This window comes from Vombatus ursinus, unplaced genomic scaffold, assembly GCF_900497805.2.
Source record: "Vombatus ursinus unplaced genomic scaffold, bare-nosed wombat genome assembly UNPS02008996.1, whole genome shotgun sequence".
NCBI lineage: Eukaryota > Metazoa > Chordata > Mammalia > Diprotodontia > Vombatidae > Vombatus > Vombatus ursinus.
The window spans coordinates 12,274,836-12,290,278 of NW_020948774.1; the positions used below are offsets into that span (position 1 = coordinate 12,274,836).

Sequence of the window (15,443 nt, forward strand, 5' to 3'; positions counted from 1 at the left end):
TTGTAAGAAGGTAATTGAAAGCTGCAAGAGGTGCAGATTGAGGTGTCAACACTTAAAGTACTTTGACTTGAGTGTGCCATGTTTGGTTTTTCTGCCACAGACAAATGACTACTATGTATGTTCCAAGTATAGGCTGGTAATCCCTCTAAAAGAAGTAAAGGAACTTAAGAAACCCCTTTCCACATTCCAGTTTTTTGGGAAGGAAACAAACATTAAGTGCCTACTATGTTCAAGGCACTATGGTAAGCACTTCACTCATTTGATCTTTACAACAAACCTAGGAAGAAGGTGGGCATGTCTGTAGGCAAAAGGGAAGCAGCCAGTAGACAAGAAGAGATTGAAGATTAGTGAGGGATGATAGAGAAGGGGCAATCTACTGGAGAAGACAGGATGGAATGGGATCACTTGTGCCTTGGCAAGGAAAAGAACCACCTTTTCATGTGAAAGGAATCAAGGAGGTGATAGTGGCAGAAGAAAAGATAGAAATAAGCACACAGTTAAGTGCCTACAACATGCCAGGCACTGTGCTAAGTGCTTTACAAATATTCTCTCATTTAATCCTCACAACAACCCTGAGAATACTACTATGATCCTCATTTTACAGTTGAGGAAATGGAGGGAGAGTTTAAGTGACTTGCCCAAGATCATATAGCTACTAAGTGTCTGAAGTCTGATTTGAACTCAGATCTTCCTGACTACAGGTCCAATGGCTCTATTCATTGCCCCACCTATCTGCATAGCTATTTCTAAAGGAAATGGAAGCAGCACTTCAATGGGGAAAAAAAAAAGGGTCATCTGAAGTGGAAAAGGGGAAAAGACCTTATCAGAGTGGAAGAATGTCGGAGAGAGGAAGAAAAAGGACAACTGTGAACTTGAAGCTAAAAAACAAATTTGAAGCTCTTTCTAAAGAGATGGGAACTTGTGGCTATAAGGAGGCAGTTCTCCTTTGTGCTCCCATGTATAGTAAAGGAAACTCACAGAAGCTATCAATTGAGAGTTCATCTGGTAAGGGTCAGAGAAAAAAACATAGTGCAGTGGTAGCTGGTGCCACCCTGCTCATGGATACCAAGATACATATTCATTGACATAATGAAAACAGTAAAGTGAAGAGCATAAAAAGTATTGAAAATTATTACCAAGACTCATACAAGAAAATGAAGACTACCCTATTGTCCACTGAAGGCAAGATAAAGAAAAGAAATATTAGACAAATATGAAAAGCTGACTAAAATGGTGATCTCAGAAAATGAAATTTGGACTTCTGAACAAACAGCTTAAAATACAGAAATGGCAGACTCCTCAATCAAGGATGTAGCCTACCTCACAAGGTCTAGTAAGAGTATATTTACCTGATGTCTTGCAAATCTAGTCAAAAGGGCTTGAAAATAAAAAGAATGGGGAAGAGAGAACACTGCCTATCTTCACCAAGTTTTATACCAAAGAAAAAAGCGACAGTGAAGGAAAACAGCAGTTGGGACACCTAACCATTTAAAATCCATTGTCTCAAAAGCCCATACACGTACCCTTTGACCCAGTAATCACAGTACGAGGTCTGTATCCCAAAGATATCAAAGAAAAGGACCTATTTGTTCAAAAATATTTATAGTAGCTCTTTTTGTGGTGGCAAAGAATTGGAAATTGATGGGATACCCAACAATTGGGGAACAGATGAACAAACTGTGTGGTATATGATTATGATAGAATACTATTATGCTATAAGAAATGATGAGCTAGATGGTTTCAGAAAAATCTGGGCAGATTTATATAAAGTGATACAAAGTGAAATGAGCAGAACCAGAACACTGAACACAGTAACAATACTATAATGATGATTAATTGTGAAAGCCCCTAGCTATTCTGATCAACACTGATCCAAGACAATTCCAAAAGATTCATGACTGTCTATACGCATACAGAAACAGATTGAAGCAAACTTTATTGTTCTTGGAGTTTTTTGTTTTCTTTTGCAACATGGCTAATATAGAAATGTGTTTTGTATGACTTCACATGTATAATCAATATATTGTTTGCTTTCTCAAAGAGAGTGGGAGGGAGAGAGAGAATTTGAATTCAAAATTTTAAAAAATGAATGTTAAAATCTTTTTACATGTAACTGGGAAATGTTTAATGAAATAAATAAAAAATATATTTTTAAAAAAGCCTATATATTAATGCTTAAGGTTTAGGCACTAAGTAAAAAATCCAGAGACACAGTAAACGTGAGGGAGAGCATCTGGATATAAATAAGTGAAACAGAAGGGATAGTGCTAAAGTAGCCCAGTACTCTACAAACTTTTGATCATGCACTCTTACCTGTTAAAAAGAAAACCAAAAAAACAAGCACGAACCCTTGTACATTTATGCTATATTCAGGTACTACTGTAATGTATTTCCAAAGCAAAACAAAAAGGGGATGATAGCTCATACTCCTAGTACAGAATGCCCACCCTTCAGGTGCCTGCTCTGTCAAAAGGTACTCTGGAAGGCAAGAGAACTTTCCCAGTAGCACCTATGCAGCTGCTGCTATGGGTACACAGGTAGCAATTAGATTATAGTTGCCTCAAGGGGCTTGCAGAACAGGGAAGTTGTAAAGCAGCAGGGACTGGAAGGATGAAGCAGGTGTGTGTTGTGGGATAATGGATGAAGGGTACATGTGTTATGTTGTAGACATACCACCATCTGACTGATCACATTCCCCTTGGAACACATATCACTGTGGATAGAAAGTGGCCACTTGAACAAAGAGATATAGATGATTTCAGGAAACAGATCAAAATCCTGGCATAAAGCTATAATATACCCATGATGAGACAATTCAATTATGCAGATATTTACTGGAGTATCCATTCTGCCAAAAGCAGATGAAATATTAACTTCTTGAGAATGTCTTCCTTCAAAAGATGGAGGAACCAACAAGAAAAAATTTCATAATCAATCTGATTCTCACAGACAGGATATTGGGATGACAATGATGGGAAACAGGGTGGGAGGAAAAATTTGACCCCTTTTTGCCTCCAAAATTTGTAAAAGAGAAGAGGAAGCACAGTTAAGACACACATGCTAGATTTCAGAGAGTTGCGGCAGAATCCTGTGGATTAAAATTCTGCAGGGGAAATCTGTCCAGGAATGATAAGAAACTTGAAAGGATGAAATTCTGAAGACACAAAGTGAAATAATTTCTATTAGGAAAAATAGTTGTCTGAAGAGACCAATGTGAAAGCCCAACGTAAAAAAGTGTAAAACGTGTAAAAAGATATGTTCAAAAGAGTTAAACAAGGATAGGAGAGAAGATGTTTACATGACATAATCTTGAAAGAATAGTGTTAGGAGTGCTAAAGTTCATAATGAGCTGAGGTTTATGAGGAAGCTGAATTCAACAAAATTGAACAAAATCTGAAAATCATGGGTCTAATTCCTGCAGAAATTCTAAAACTAATCATTACAGAAATGGTTTAGTGAACATCAAGGAAGCAAAATGTTAGAGGGGAAAGAACGTTGACTCTACTAGAGTCTAAGGACTCAAACTCCCTGTGTAATTTTGGGCAAGCCATTTATTCTCTCTAGGTGTCAAGTGTCCTCATGAGTAAAATACGGGGTTTGGACCAGATGGCCTCCAAAGGTCTCTTCTAGTTCTAACCATATAAGCCTATCTAGAAAAAGAAGCAGTCATTACAAAGAACCAGTTTGGCTTAAAAATAAAACAAAATAAAAACGGGGAATGCTCTATATAGGATTTACCTAGGTTTAACAAAGCATTTGATAAAGTATTTCATACCATTCTTGGAGAAAAGTTACAGCAGGATTGCATAGTAATAATTTGCAACTACTTGAATGACTGGACTCAGAAAGTATTATTAGGTAGTGGAGGTCTTCAGTGTGTACATGCCTTGAGAAGGAAGAACCAGTAGTAACGGGTAGCAGTTGCAAAAAAGCAAATAAAAGCTTGATGTCAGGAAAAAAGTTCCTAACAATTGAAGCTGTTCAAAAGGGAAATGTCACACCTTGGTAGGTATTGCATTCTCCTCATTGAGAGAGGCTGGATTACTGGTCAGATTTGGTCACATGCCTGCTAACATCCATTTCAACACTCAAATTCAGGATGCTATCATTCTCTCTTACTGCATTATAGAGAAATTAGTTCTACCTGAGTGGGATATCCTATTTTCCATCTTGCCATCTGCTGATTGTCTAAAGATATTTTAAAAAACAAGTTTTTTTTTAAATTTTCTGATAATTTAATCTAGTCACGTTTCAATTGTATATGATTCAATTTGTTCATTCTTTAAATTCAATTCCACAAATATTTATAACATAACTAGTATTTGCAAGGCATTATATGACTGACACTGGGATGCAAAGACAAAAATCACACCATCCATCTTCCAAGAGATTACATTCTACTTCCCAGTAACTCTGTCAAAGTTAACAGGATTTTTTTTTTCTAGAGTGCAAAAGAAGATACCACTCTACTCAATCAGATCTCATGACCTCCCCATAAAGAAAGGAAAGGAAGGATGAGTTCCTATTCTCCTTGTCCAGGGCCACAGTAGATGCCTTCAATTTACTTTGAGCTTTTTGACTGGTGGGCTTTTAGGTTCCTCTTCTCTGTTATGAGCCTGCTTGGGCCCTTGTCCATCATCATGCCCACAGTGATCTGCACTAATGGCCTTTTTGAACTGTCGCAACTCCCGTTTCTCTTTCCTTTCTACCATCTCTTCAATCTCATCGGCAAACAGGGCTTTGAGAGGAGAGATCAGCCTAGGAACTGTTGGAAAGTCTCCAAAGCCAACCTAAACAGAAGTGTGAAATGAAAGGTTATATATAGGTCAGGGGGAAAAAAAAGGCATGGGTAACCAGCAGTCAACGACAAAATGGCTCTTGCCTTACTAACATTACTCCCAGTTCAAGAGATCTTAACAAAAAAGATGCTATAAAGAAAAGCAGAAGTTAACTGAATGCAATCTTTCCTAATTTCATTATATAGTAACAGATAATAGTCACACCATCTACCCACCATTAAAAATAGGCAACTATTGACTGCTTTCTCCTTCAGACCATGAGACAAAGTACCACTGAGTTATGTACTGAAAAATACAGGTACAAATGTGGTATGAACCAATGCAGTACCTATTCTTCAATCAAACTTATTATCACAGGCAGGCAAGCTCTAATTCTGAATATAGCTAAAAGCTATAATAAATAACTTAGCTAATTAAAGAATAGGAGAAAGGACTTTTGGAATTATGTTTCAGAAAAACCAGATGTACACAATGCAAATTCTCTGCCCTAATCCTCAACCAACTACATAACACATAATATACATACCCTCATGTGGTCAAATGCAATCCCAACTTTCTCATTAAAGTCAGGGCTGAAAAGAGGGATCTTGGCATAACGCTGACTAAAGTGATTCAACATGATAAACCTGGCATTCATCTTCACCCCAACTCCAATTGCTTGGGAAGTAGTGCTGCAAATAAGTGAAGGAAGCAGAATGTGACTTAAAATGCACAAGAAGCAAAAGGGTATCTGAAACCTTTAACTTTCAATATAAAACGACCTCAGAGTTTGAGATAGCTACCTCTAATTATCTTCTTTTATGACTATTTTTTAAACTTCTTTAAAAGCAGGAACTATGACTTCTACTTTCACATCCCTGAAAAAACACTACAGAACTTATAATAGCAGAAAGAATACTAGACTTACAAAAGACCTCAGTTCTCCATTCCCATACCTACCAGTTGTATGACCTTGGGCAAAATGACTTTCCAAATCAGTTTTTCCAACTGTAAAATGTGGATTATCCAGAAAAATGTATTATAAATATTATCCAGAATAATGTAAATTGTTTTTAAAATAGTTAAGCAGTATAAAATTATCAGGTTATTTAGTATTGTGCCCTGCATGCTGGGAACTCAATAAACATTCAATAAGATTACCCTAGTCTCCTCCCTCCAATCTGTAGTCTTTGTCTCCTGATTGCATTTAATTTTCAGAATGATCTCTCAAACTTATAACTATACAACCCTCTCAAGGGCTAAGTAACTGTTGAACTTTCAGGTCAGACTTTCAGTGGTAAGTGAAAGAACTGGTAGGTGTGACTGTTGGCCCACTGCACAAGTACAAGACTAGAAAAGCATGGCCTGAACACAGTTCCTGTGAAAAGTTTCCAGAAGTTTAGAGGACCATAAACTCCACGAATCAGCCATTCCATAATGAAATGAAGAAAGCTAATGTTAAGAATTCTGGACTTCTATCTTCAAGTATCTAGAGGGTTATCAAAGGGAAGAGAAATTAGATTCATTCTGCTTGTCCTCAAAGGCAGCTGAGCTGAAGCAATAGGGGCAGCTTCAAGGAGGCAGATTTTGATTCCAAGTAAAGAAAAAGTTACTAACAACTAGTGCTGTCCTAGAGCAAAACGACTTTCAAGCAAAGGCCAGATGACCACTTTTGGGAGATGCAGATGTGTTATCTTGTTCACTATGAGCCAGATCAGATGGTCTGTGAATTGTCTTTCAACATTTTCGTTCCTATCCAGAGAGAAGATCCCCTTTAAGCTGAAGTAGCATACAAACCACGAGCCGCAGTTCTATAATGGTATACTTGCTGGTAAGATACTGAGACAAAATCACCTCATCAAGAAGGGGTGAGAGGTCACATTTAACAGAAAAGAGCTAAGGAGCAAATTACCTGTGTGTCTTTTCTACTGCTTCTTCTTCTAAACCATCTTCCAAAGTAGCTTCATGAATAAGCATAGTAGCTCCTTTCCCTAAGGAAAATAAGTTAACACTATCTAAATGCCTGTCATGAAAGGAGGGGAACCATTATTTTTAGTTTCCTGGCTAAAGTAGTCTTCCTCTTTGGCACTACTGCTTCTGCACATGATAAGATGACTGAGGTACTTAAAGTAGGAGGCAAGGAGAATCCAATGCTGACACTAAAGCATATGCTACTGTAATCAGTTTCCTGCATTCTCTTCCACCTACTAAAATATCAAACTAAACATTTAAAAAAAACAAACTTCAACCAAATTTCTTACCCATGTGCAATTACTCACCCAGATGGACCAGAGAATCACATGGCATGGTATCACCAGAGTAAACTATTTTCCAGCCTGATTTGTGGATCAATGCACAACCAAAAGCATTCTTACAGTGCTGAACCAAACAAGTCTGAAACTGAATGAAAAAACATGAAGGGCTCTGCTACCCCTGCTACCTCACTTTTCTCCCTATGAGGTAACTAGTAGATTCTGTACCTCTTCTAAATCATATTTTTCTAGCAGTGAAGTAATCAATTTTGCAATCATGGGTTTGGAGACTTCAGTTCCTTTTTGGAGGCACTTGGCAGGGATCATTCTATGTAGAGAAAAAGAAAAAAAATTTAAATCAAAGCTCAGGCCTCACCTCTAATGAGGCCAACATACAAACTTACTAAGAAATAAAATTACACGCAAGTCATAGTCCATAAAATAGGCAACTTCACAGGAAACCATATGCCATAGGAACAGCACAATTAAGGCAAGAGAGAATTTGAATTCACAGCTGCTTGGAAAACAAAAAGTTCAAATTTAGATTCTTTTCTCTCATATTTTTGATTAGTTCTAAGCTTACATAGTGTCTCCTTTGAGGTTCTGATGCAACCATCAGATATGATTCCTGTTGCCAAGAGTAAGATACTCAAGCAGGTATCAAGAACTCTACAGTAGGGGTTCTTAACCTGAAGCCAATGAACTTGTTTTCAAATACTTTGATAACTATATTTCAGTATAATTGGTTTCATTTATAATCCTTTATATTTTAATTTATTATTATTTTTACTATTCTGAGAAAGGGTTCATAGGCTTCATCAGACTACCAAAGGGTCCACGATACAAAAAGGTTTAAAAATTGTGGCTCTTCAAAGCCTCTTGAGAAGGACTAGGTTAGGGGAATGGTAATGTCACTGGATAAGCAGGTGATAATCACTCACTTGACAGCATCTAGAATCTCTTGGCAATGGTCATGGTATTGCTGCAGCCACATCATGACTTGAGTAGGCGCTATTAGTAACAGTGGGCTGGATGATTTTCCCACTGATGCCTGAAAAGCAAAACAGAAAAGGAGATCACAGCACAGATGCATCTTCAGGAAAGCTCAAAGGAAATGGAAGAAATGGGTGTTTCCTGTGATTATATATATATATATATATATATACACATATAAATATATATATATACACATATATGAAATCCATGAATCTCAAGCTGCCAGTAAAAAAACAGCTTAACTTACCAAAGCACGGTTTCTCTGCAACAGGATATTTAATAAGCCCTAGAAAACAAAAATACAAGGTAAAGATGGAGACAAGTAGGAAACTTGTTTTATTTTTCTCCTTCTCTTTAGCTTTATTTTACTTAGTTTTAGAGTTCAATTTCTTTAGTATTTGTAGCACATGAGTATCCTATACAGGGCTTAGATCCTCAGGCCTGTGAACACTAAAGGGACAACTTTGAAGACGGCCCCATTTTAGCTTTTACTGGAATGCTAAGGAAAAAGGAATGGCCTACTCATACATCAAAACATCAATCCTCAGAGCTGAATGGATACCAACTACATTCAAAAAACACCTGTGAGAAAGTAAGACTTAAGAAAGAATGAACATCTCATTTCCAGTAAGAATACAGAACAGGGAAAATTTTTCCTATGAACTAAGTGTATAAAGCTGTTACTTGGCTATGGTAGAATACCAACTATCTAAGCCCAAAGTATAGGCTGACCTCTCTTAGACAGAGGTGTCTAGGGATAAAAAGACTTGAAGAACACCTCTCCACTTACCAGACTATCATGAAGAATGAAATTTTCCTTTAAAAAAAAGCATCAATATGGAAGTAAAGAAAAAGAATCTAAAAGAGGCAGAGAATACTAAATTGTATTAGGAAGTTGGAAGACAGAATGTCACAGAGAAAAAGGAAAGAAGGACTACTGAGTACATGGAACTAACAGAAAGATATAAAAGCTTCTTCCCTTAAGAAAAGGGAAGGGAAAATCAATCAATAAATCAACTAACTAAGCATGTATCGTGCACTTTGTTATGTGACAGCAAAAAGTTTCTATTCTATTAGAAAACAGTTGCTTATCCTCCAAGGAATGATGTGTAGATCTATAGATTCTTCCAGGTGAGAGATTATACAATAAGGGTCAGAGGATGAAGAAACGGTCACTGTCCTGCTGAAGGGAGCATATATCCAGGACATGACAAAGAACTTCACAAAACTTATGAAAGCAGATGACTTAGTCCTGGTGATTCACAGGAGCACAAATTGCCTTAGAAAGCAATGCTAAAGATTACAAAGTCTTATTATGCAAAAAAAAAAAACAAAACACCCCACAAAAAAACTAAGAACTTAGGAAGGAAGAAAGGAAACAAATGTTTATTAAGTACTTACTACTTGCCAGACACTGTGCTTAGTACTTTACAAATTTCTCATTTGACCCTTACAACAATCCTGTGAGGTAAGTGCTGTTTTTGTCCTCATTTTACAATTGAAGAAACTAGGACATGTAGCAGTTAAGTGACTTGGTCAGGATCACAAAGCTAGTAAGTGCCAGAAGCCAAAATTGAACTTCAGTTCAGTTAACTTCCTGACTCAAGGCCTAGTATTCTACCAATTTTTCCATGTAGCTACTCTAACTTAGGAGCACAGATGGTGTTATCATCACTGCCATAGAACAAAGGCAACAAATTCAGTAAGTGCCTGATAAATTGAACAGCTCTTTAAGAGGGTGGTGTCAAGGAAAAGGATTTCAATTTCTAAAGCACAGCTTAAAATAAAAGAATGGCAGGCTTTAGGCCAGGGTATAACTAATAATGGCGGGTAAAAATGAATTTGTTTAGTGCTTTGCAAGTCTAATTAAAAGGGCTTTAAACCGTTTAAAAGAACTTTTAAAGGGGGAGAGGGAAGATAAAAATTGCATAGGTATATCCATCAAGTTAGTTAGACATCCTAGAATGAAGCTACTTTGCAGGAGGAATAACAATTGAGACCCTCAGCAGTTCACAGATAACAAAATCCAAGAAGGAACCACTACTGCTAGTAAAACTTTTGATCTCAAATGTGAATTATGTGAATGCCCAAAACTCAAGTAACAAGCAAAAGGTACTAGGGGATCTAATGTAAAGAGGCAAATTTGACCTTTCTGGTAACACTAAATTCTCCAGATGAGTGTATCTTATTCAAAGCAAATAGGAAAGATAAAAGAGGAGGAAGAGTAGCAGTGTACATTAAGAAGGTATACTGATGTGAGAAAATCATGCAAATCATGGTAGAGAGCATTTTGGTGAAAAATAAAAATTAGAAGGAAGAACGGAATGTATATAAAAAATAAACCATGAAAGACTAAACTTATCTCCTTTTTGATAAATTTATTAAGCTAGCAAATTAAGAAATCTGGCAATATAGTTTACAAAGTCTCTTGTGCTATTCAGGCTAGAAGATAGTTTAATTAGGTAGATTCCAAGATGAACTCTAATATAGTCTCAGTTTAATGCCAACTTCTGAAAATCTGCAGTGGGCACAAGAATCTGTGCTTGGCTCTGTGCTATTTAACAACTTTTATCAATAACAATGATGGGGATGGGATCTGAACCCCTAAAAGGAAAAGACCATGTCTTTGGGATCTGGACCCCAAAAAGGAAAAGCCCTGGACTTTCCCACAAGGCCAAATCTCCTGAGGCTATAATCCTATCAACTGGCCTTTCATTATTGTCAATCTCCCATCCTTAATCCTATCTAGGCTCTATTCTCCCTTGGCCAGGTCTCTGGCTTTCTATTACCTCACAGTCACCCCAGACTACTTAGCCACTCCTCGATCTCTCCCACAGTCTTTCTGTATATAAGGTCTATATGGCCTCCACTAAGGTGCTCAGATTAAGATCTGGCCTGCTCATATTAGCGATACAAATACTTGGATTCCTTAAGAGTCTGGCCAATACGGCCAACTCTTTAACTCTCACCCACCCCTGATCAACATTCTAATAAACCTTGCCTTTGGCTAAAAGAAGCCGTGGGTCAAATTCATTCGGGCAGGACCCATGTGTCGGGATTTTGGGGTCTCAGCACCCCTAAACCTCAACAACTAGGATAAAGGCAGAAACGGCATGCCTATCAAATTTACAAGTGACTTAAAGATAGGAAGAGTAGCTAACAATCAATGACAGACTCAGGATGAAAAAAATATCTTAATAGACTATTATACTAAAGTTAATAAAATGAAATTTAATAGGGATAACTGTAAACTTGTACATTTAGGATCCAAAAATTAACTTCACAACTATAACTTGAGGGAGAGTTAGGTAGCAATTTGTCTAAAAAAGATCTATATATTTTAGTGAACTGTAAGCTCAATATAACTTAACAATGTGATATGGCAGTCAAGAAAACTAATGAAATTTTTGGCTGCAATCAGAGTAGCACTGTGTGGTTAAATAAGGAGGTCATGAAAGTTCAAGAGGAGCATATTTTAGAAGGTCACTGAAAAACCTGAAGAGGGTCCACAGGAAGGTAGTGTGAAGGGCCTTGAATTCATGCCATGGAAATATCAACAAAGGCTATTGGAGATATTTAGTCTAGAGTGGAGAAAACTTAAGAGAAAACATGATAGCTCTGTGCAAGTTGAAAGACTATAACATGGAATAAACTTACTAAACAAACTTACTATGCTTGGCCTCAGAGATAAGAACTAGAAGCAATAAGAAATTGAAAAGAACCAAAAACAAAAACAAAAAATTGAAAAGAGGCAAATTCAAGTTTATTAGAACTATCCTCAAAGGGAAATGATCTGCTTTGGAAGCAGTGGGTTCTCCCTTACTACAGGTCTTCAAGCAAAGACTACCTGTCAGATGTGTTGAGAAGGTATTTTTGTTCTGGTAAAGGTTGGACAAGGTCCTTCCAACTCTTGAGATACTATAAAAGAAACACAACAGCAGAAATTCACAAACAACCTGGTGGCAAGAAAAGGGGTCTTTTTCCAGAAAGAGTGGATGGGAAAGAGCCCTGAGAAAGAGTTGGTATTGAGGGGGAAAAAAATACAAACACAAAATTGAAAAGTAAACTACAATAAAAAGGCTACTGAGCCAGTGAACAGAAGGCTTGGTTCTAGGTCAGTACTCACTGTATGGTGATCTGCATGGATGTGGGACACAAACACAGCAGCAATGTTAACCAGGATTCTATCCACTTCATCCCCATAATGGCGGCAGAGTTGCCCAAAGGTGCCTTCCCCACAATCCAGTAGCAGAGATTGGTCAGAGCTGCCAGGGAGAATACCACAAGGTTTAGTACCAAGAGAAAAAAATGTTAGAGTAAATTCTTCTTAAGAAGGTAGAGGGGGCAGCTAGGTGGCGCAATGGATAGAGCACCGGCCCTGAAGTCAGGAGGACCTGAGTTCAAATCCACCCTCAGACCAAACACTTGACACTTACTAGCTGTGTGACCCTGGGCAAGTCACTTAACCCCAATTGCCTAAAAAAACAAAAACAAAATAAAACAACAAAAAAAAAGAAGGTAGAGCAATGCTCTAAGACTCCAATAAAAACTGACTGGAGAGCAGGCTGCATATTGACTTAGAAAACCACAAATTAAAATCATCTGTGTTGCATTATATCTTTTATTTATTTTGTTAAACATTTCCCAATTACATGTTGATACAGTTTGGGCAGCACTCTGAACTTTGGTGGCCTGGGGAGTGTTTGGCACCCCTGCTAGAGGACTATTTCTGTTTTACAGACATGGGGATAGCAGAGCAATGTTCTTTAAATATATTTTAATTTATTTACTACATAGAAAAGTTGTGAGAATTCCTTTTAATAATATCAATAGCTCATATTTATGTGTGCTTTAAGGTTTACAAAGCACTATATATATTATTTCATTTGTTCAATTATAGAGGTCCTCAAATGAAAAATCAAGAGAAGAGAAACATAGAGCCTATAGAGGTTACCTTTAAACATATTCTCTCTTCAAGTTTTTAATAAAGATCAAATTTTATTCAAACATTTAGGTGTCTACTATGTGCCAGGCACTGTACTAAGAACTGATATTACAAAGAAAAGCAAAAGCCATCCCTGCCTTCAGGGAATTTGCAGTCTAATGAGGGAGAAGCAAATGCTTATGTGCAATCAAAAAATAAACTGGATAAATTTTAGATAATTTTGGAGGGAAGGCACTAGCCTTTCTAGGGGTTAGGAGAGACAGATAATGAATTAGGTAGAATAGGTTACATACGGGCCCCAAGAAAACAACAAACATTTTATGGGACACTTGATCATCTTGCCTTACAGTTATGAACAAAAACAACAATATGAATATAATTGAAGCTTACGTACCAATATCTTCTCTTAAGACTGAAGAGGTAGAAAAAAAAAATTCCACAAAGGATTTTGTAATATTGTTCAAAGCAAAACATATATCCTAATAATCAGGAATTCCCATAAAAAGTAGACCCAGAAGAAAATGGCAAAAAAATCTTTTGGAAAATATGGTTCAGGATTAAGAATTTAAAAAGGACAAAAATTAGATCACTCAAAAACCTTGTACTTATAAGTCACAAACTCTTTCCTTTAAGGAGACAATCAGAGGGAACTGGATGTACACAACAACACTATAGAAATTGAAAGTAACTATTCTATCAAGCAAGAAATAATTAATCATTTGGGAGTCATTTTCTTCAGTGAGTTAGTCAATAAGCATTTATTAAACACCTACGATGCACCAGGCACTGTGCTAAGTATTTTACAACTATTATATCATTTGATCTTCACAAAAACTCTACAAGATAGCTGCTAATATCCCCATTTTACAGATGAGAAAATTGAGACAAATAGAGGTACAGTGATTTGCCCAGGATCGTGCTGCTATTAAGTGTCTGAGGCTGGATTTGGACCCAGGTCTTCCTGACTCCAGGACCAGCGCTCTAGCCACTGTGCCACCTAGCTGTTATAACCAAAAATTTCCAGATTAATACACTACTATTTCACCAGCACCCTGTGAAGTAGGTGGTACCAATATTATCAGTCCTATTTTTTGAATGAGAAAACAAGCTCAGAGAGGTAAATGGAATTGAAACTTGAACCCAGATCTTTTGAGTGCAAGTCCAGAGCTTTCTATGGTATCACACTTGCCTTTTACTACTGACATGTCCTTAGTGCTAAAGATAGTAGTGCTAAAGATAGAAGAATGGAATACTGGATATTTAACCAGGGGGTTAGTTTTTGTTCCACACAATCTTCTCTGTAGTGCAACTAAATTTTAGGTTAGGAAATCCTGCCTATGCCTTCCATACAAATAGTATCCTTTCCCACTCAATTACAAAGGAGTTATAAAGTATTCCCATACTTTATAACTCCTCCTCCTCACCACATTATGAGTGCTGTCCCCAAGCAGTTATTTTTGGTATATCTTAGAATTAAATGGAGAACTAGTCATTCAAAATTCTTAGATGACAGAGAACACATTTATTTTTGATGTAGATAATCTACAAGATACATTTTCTGCATTATGGGTTGTCATGTCAAGGAATACTCGCACAAGCGGCCACTTTTCTTGTCACTTTTCTTTTCATGGCTTCTGCCCCAAAAAACTATTTGTGGTTAAATCCCCAAGTAATTTGAAGGATATCAGCACATGCTCCACTAACTTTGTTTAAGAAGAAATTAAAAAGAAATGTTGTAAGTACCTAGCCATATACATCATGTTGTGAAAAAAAAATCATATTCAATAATCACACTACTGATGAAGAGAGTAATAAGGAAGCTTTAAGATATGAGTACATCCACTTAAAAGATGCTTAAAAAGAAAAAAATATTAAGCTTTCCCTGCCCACCCCCCACTAGGGGATATTTTTCACAGCTCCCAAAATCAGGTATATGGAATATACGATGATAATCCCTAAACACTTAACAATAACAGGTGAACTAATAGCCATGGCATCATATCATAGCCCTAATAGGGAAGGAGGAACATTGAAAACATTTGATCTGGTCTGTAGTGTGCAACAATTAGGAATCACTTTATGTCCAACATTCATCACTGGGGGTTTTGGAGACCTTTCTACCAACAAGATGAAAAAATTCCTCACTATTCCAAAACAATACCTTATGTTCACAAGTGTGGAACTGACATTTCGGATCTTCATTGGAATGGCAGATCCTGTTCCAAGGAATATGACTTCTGGATACTGGGTTCCTTTCCCTGTTTAAAAGCACATGGAGAATGTCCCATTTTTCCTGAACAACAGTTATACAATATTCAATCTACAATCCACAACAGTAGCCTCAAAAACCAAGTACTGAGAGGCCCCTTGTACAGCTTGTTGGAGATAGCACACCTCAAAAAGTCAAATTCAGAAGTCAAGTTCAGGATAAAGAGAAAGAATAAGTTTCCTCAACTCAGAGTTAGTTTTAGT

At 37.0% G+C, this 15,443-nt stretch overlaps 1 protein-coding gene across 1 annotated transcript in view; it reads right to left on the reverse strand.

Moving 5' to 3' along the window:
* Positions 1 to 2,167: 2,167 nt before the first annotated feature.
* Positions 2,168 to 15,443, reverse strand: part of ELAC2 (elaC ribonuclease Z 2) — a 53,879-nt gene continuing 40,603 nt past the window's right edge. The window contains exons 16-24 of the mRNA XM_027850237.1: positions 15,133 to 15,229; positions 12,153 to 12,291; positions 8,274 to 8,312; positions 7,972 to 8,081; positions 7,259 to 7,358; positions 7,058 to 7,178; positions 6,691 to 6,769; positions 5,326 to 5,470; positions 2,168 to 4,790 (exon numbers count right to left, since the gene is read on the reverse strand). Coding sequence (XP_027706038.1) covers positions 4,557 to 4,790; positions 5,326 to 5,470; positions 6,691 to 6,769; positions 7,058 to 7,178; positions 7,259 to 7,358; positions 7,972 to 8,081; positions 8,274 to 8,312; positions 12,153 to 12,291; positions 15,133 to 15,229 — 1,064 coding nt within the window. The 3' untranslated portion in view covers positions 2,168 to 4,556. The remainder of the gene's footprint in view (positions 4,791 to 5,325; positions 5,471 to 6,690; positions 6,770 to 7,057; positions 7,179 to 7,258; positions 7,359 to 7,971; positions 8,082 to 8,273; positions 8,313 to 12,152; positions 12,292 to 15,132; positions 15,230 to 15,443) is intronic.